The sequence below is a fragment of the Mandrillus leucophaeus genome, unplaced genomic scaffold (genome assembly GCF_000951045.1).
Source record: "Mandrillus leucophaeus isolate KB7577 unplaced genomic scaffold, Mleu.le_1.0 Scaffold52, whole genome shotgun sequence".
NCBI lineage: Eukaryota > Metazoa > Chordata > Mammalia > Primates > Cercopithecidae > Mandrillus > Mandrillus leucophaeus.
Genome location: NW_012105586.1, coordinates 2637437 through 2639625, shown reverse-complemented (window position 1 = coordinate 2639625; position 2189 = coordinate 2637437). Strand labels below are relative to the sequence as shown.

Sequence of the window (2189 nt, the reverse complement as noted above, 5' to 3'; positions counted from 1 at the left end):
AAAAAAAAAAAAAAAAAATTTACAAAAATCAGCCGGGTGTGGTGGTGCACGTCTGTAGTCTCAGCTACGCGGGAGGCTGAGGTGGGAGGATCGCTTGAGCCCAAGAGGTTGAGGCTGCAGTGAGCCATTATCATGCCACTGCACTCCAGCCTGGGTGACAGAGCAAGACTCTGTCTCAAAATAATATATATATTATGTAAAAGAAATAAAGATGGCATTCTCTGACCCTCAGGGCCTTGCTTGTGTGGGGTTTCCAAGTCCAGCCATCAGTAAGAGGGAAGTTCTTCCAGTCTACAGTGTGTTACTTGTATTGTGGTGTGGGTCACCACCCGACTGATTGCAGGAAAGGCATCTCGGAGGGTATCCAGCCACTGGGCTCTCCCTGGGGATAGGAGGGCAGTCCACCCCTGATCAGCCCTGGTCTGCCCCCAGCTGGCAGCTGTTGTCCAGATGTTTTCGATCCTGGAGGCACTTGATGAAGAGGCAGTCGGATCCAGTGGTGGCGGCAGTGGCACTGGGCCGCTGGCAGCTGTTGCGAAAGGGCCTTCAGGCCCTGTGGCTCCGGGAGGCTCAGCTGGAGGCAGCATGCGGGCGGTACACAAAGATTCTGCTGGCCTGGAGCTTCCAAGAGGTCAGGAGTCCCCAGGTTGGGCCAGGGGGGCTGTGTGAAGCACTAGTGTGTCTGGGGAGGAGACTCAGTCTATGGAGAGGGCACCCACTGGGCATAGGTTGCACCTCATGAATGATCAGCAGTAGATCGTGTAGTTGTGAGTCCACACACCTGAATCAGCTCTGCCTAAGTTCAAATCCTGCCCCCTCTACCACTTGCTAGCTGTGTGACCTTGGGCAAGTTATCTAACCTCTCTGCGCCCCAGTCTCTTTCTCTCTAAAATGGGATGATGATAATAATAGTACATACCTCTCTCAGGGTCATTGTGAGAGTAAATTAATAAGAGACTCAGAACACTGCCTAGCATACAGCAAGCTAGTAGATAAGTGGCTGCTATTTTTTATTAGTGGTTTGCCAGCCAGGGCTGGGAGGGAGCATCTGTGTCCTTCCCTCCTTGGGAAAGGGGTGCTCTGAGAGGGTCCAGTCCCAGCTTTCGTCTTCTAAGGAAAGTGTTGCCTCTTGGGATGCATCTCTCTGTATTTGTTCATTCATTCATTCCTTCATGCCCAAAGAAGGAACGAATAGGCAGAGTAATGATTAAGACCACAGGCTGTGGAATCTGATAGGCGTGTGTTACTCCTGTCCCCTCCCCTGCCTGGTGTTTCCTTGGGAGGCAGATTCAAGGCCAACATCTCCTTTCCCCTTCTCTCTTGAGCCAGTGGAGAAACCTGGCTTTACAGCAGAAACAAGTACAGTCCCACATGCAGGCTGGGCCAGGGTCCCCGCCCTCCAGGAGAGCCCAGGGCCAAGGCCCCTCCTTGGGAAGAAGCACAGTGGCGGACCTCTCCCAGAGAAGCAGGCTGGAACACATCAGGTTGGTCAGCGTGGCCTGGGAAGCTGGTGGCCTTCCTTCCCCCACTTCCTGCCTTACCCCCACTACTTCCTCATCCCCACAAAAGAATGGGAATGAAATAAGCAGATGTGGGCAAAGATTGATGCAAAAAAGATGTCCATCACGGCATCATTTATAATTGTAAAAACTTCAAAACAGCCAGGCATGGTGGCTCACGCCTGTAATCCCAACATTCTGGGAGGCCTCGGCCAGGAGTTAGACAGCAGCCTGGGCAACATAGCAAGACCCCGTCTCTAGCAAAAAAATGTAAACATTTAGCCAGGCGTGGGGGCGTGCTTGTAGTCCCAGCCACTCTAGAGGCTGAGGCAGGAGGATCACTTGAGGCCAGGAAATCAAGACTGCAGTGAGCTATGATCATGCCACTGCACTCCAGCCTGGGCAACAGGGCAAGATCCTGTCTCAAAAAAATAAGCTGAAAAGCAGCCTGAATGCTCAACCGTGAGTGAGGAAATGATGGTTTGACCATGTAATGAACGATTAGCAACCATCCAGTATGATGTTTAGGAAGATTTTTTATTTGTTTTGTTTCCAATCATAGCAGTAATGCATGCTCAATCTGAAAAATATTCCAAATAGTTGAAGTATATTAATTAACTTGAAAGCTTCATCCTCTCATAGCCCCCTCCCTGGAAGTATTTTTATGAATATTTGCAAAAAATAAAAAAT

General features: G+C 50.3%; 1 protein-coding gene across 1 annotated transcript in view; it reads left to right on the top strand.

The window, feature by feature from the left end:
- Positions 1-2189, top strand: part of LOC105551415 (chromosome unknown open reading frame, human C1orf167) — a 42450-nt gene that overhangs the window by 10219 nt on the left and 30042 nt on the right. The window contains 2 exon segments of the mRNA XM_011996638.1: positions 433-631; positions 1330-1484. Of these exon segments, the coding sequence (XP_011852028.1) occupies positions 433-631; positions 1330-1484 (354 nt within the window).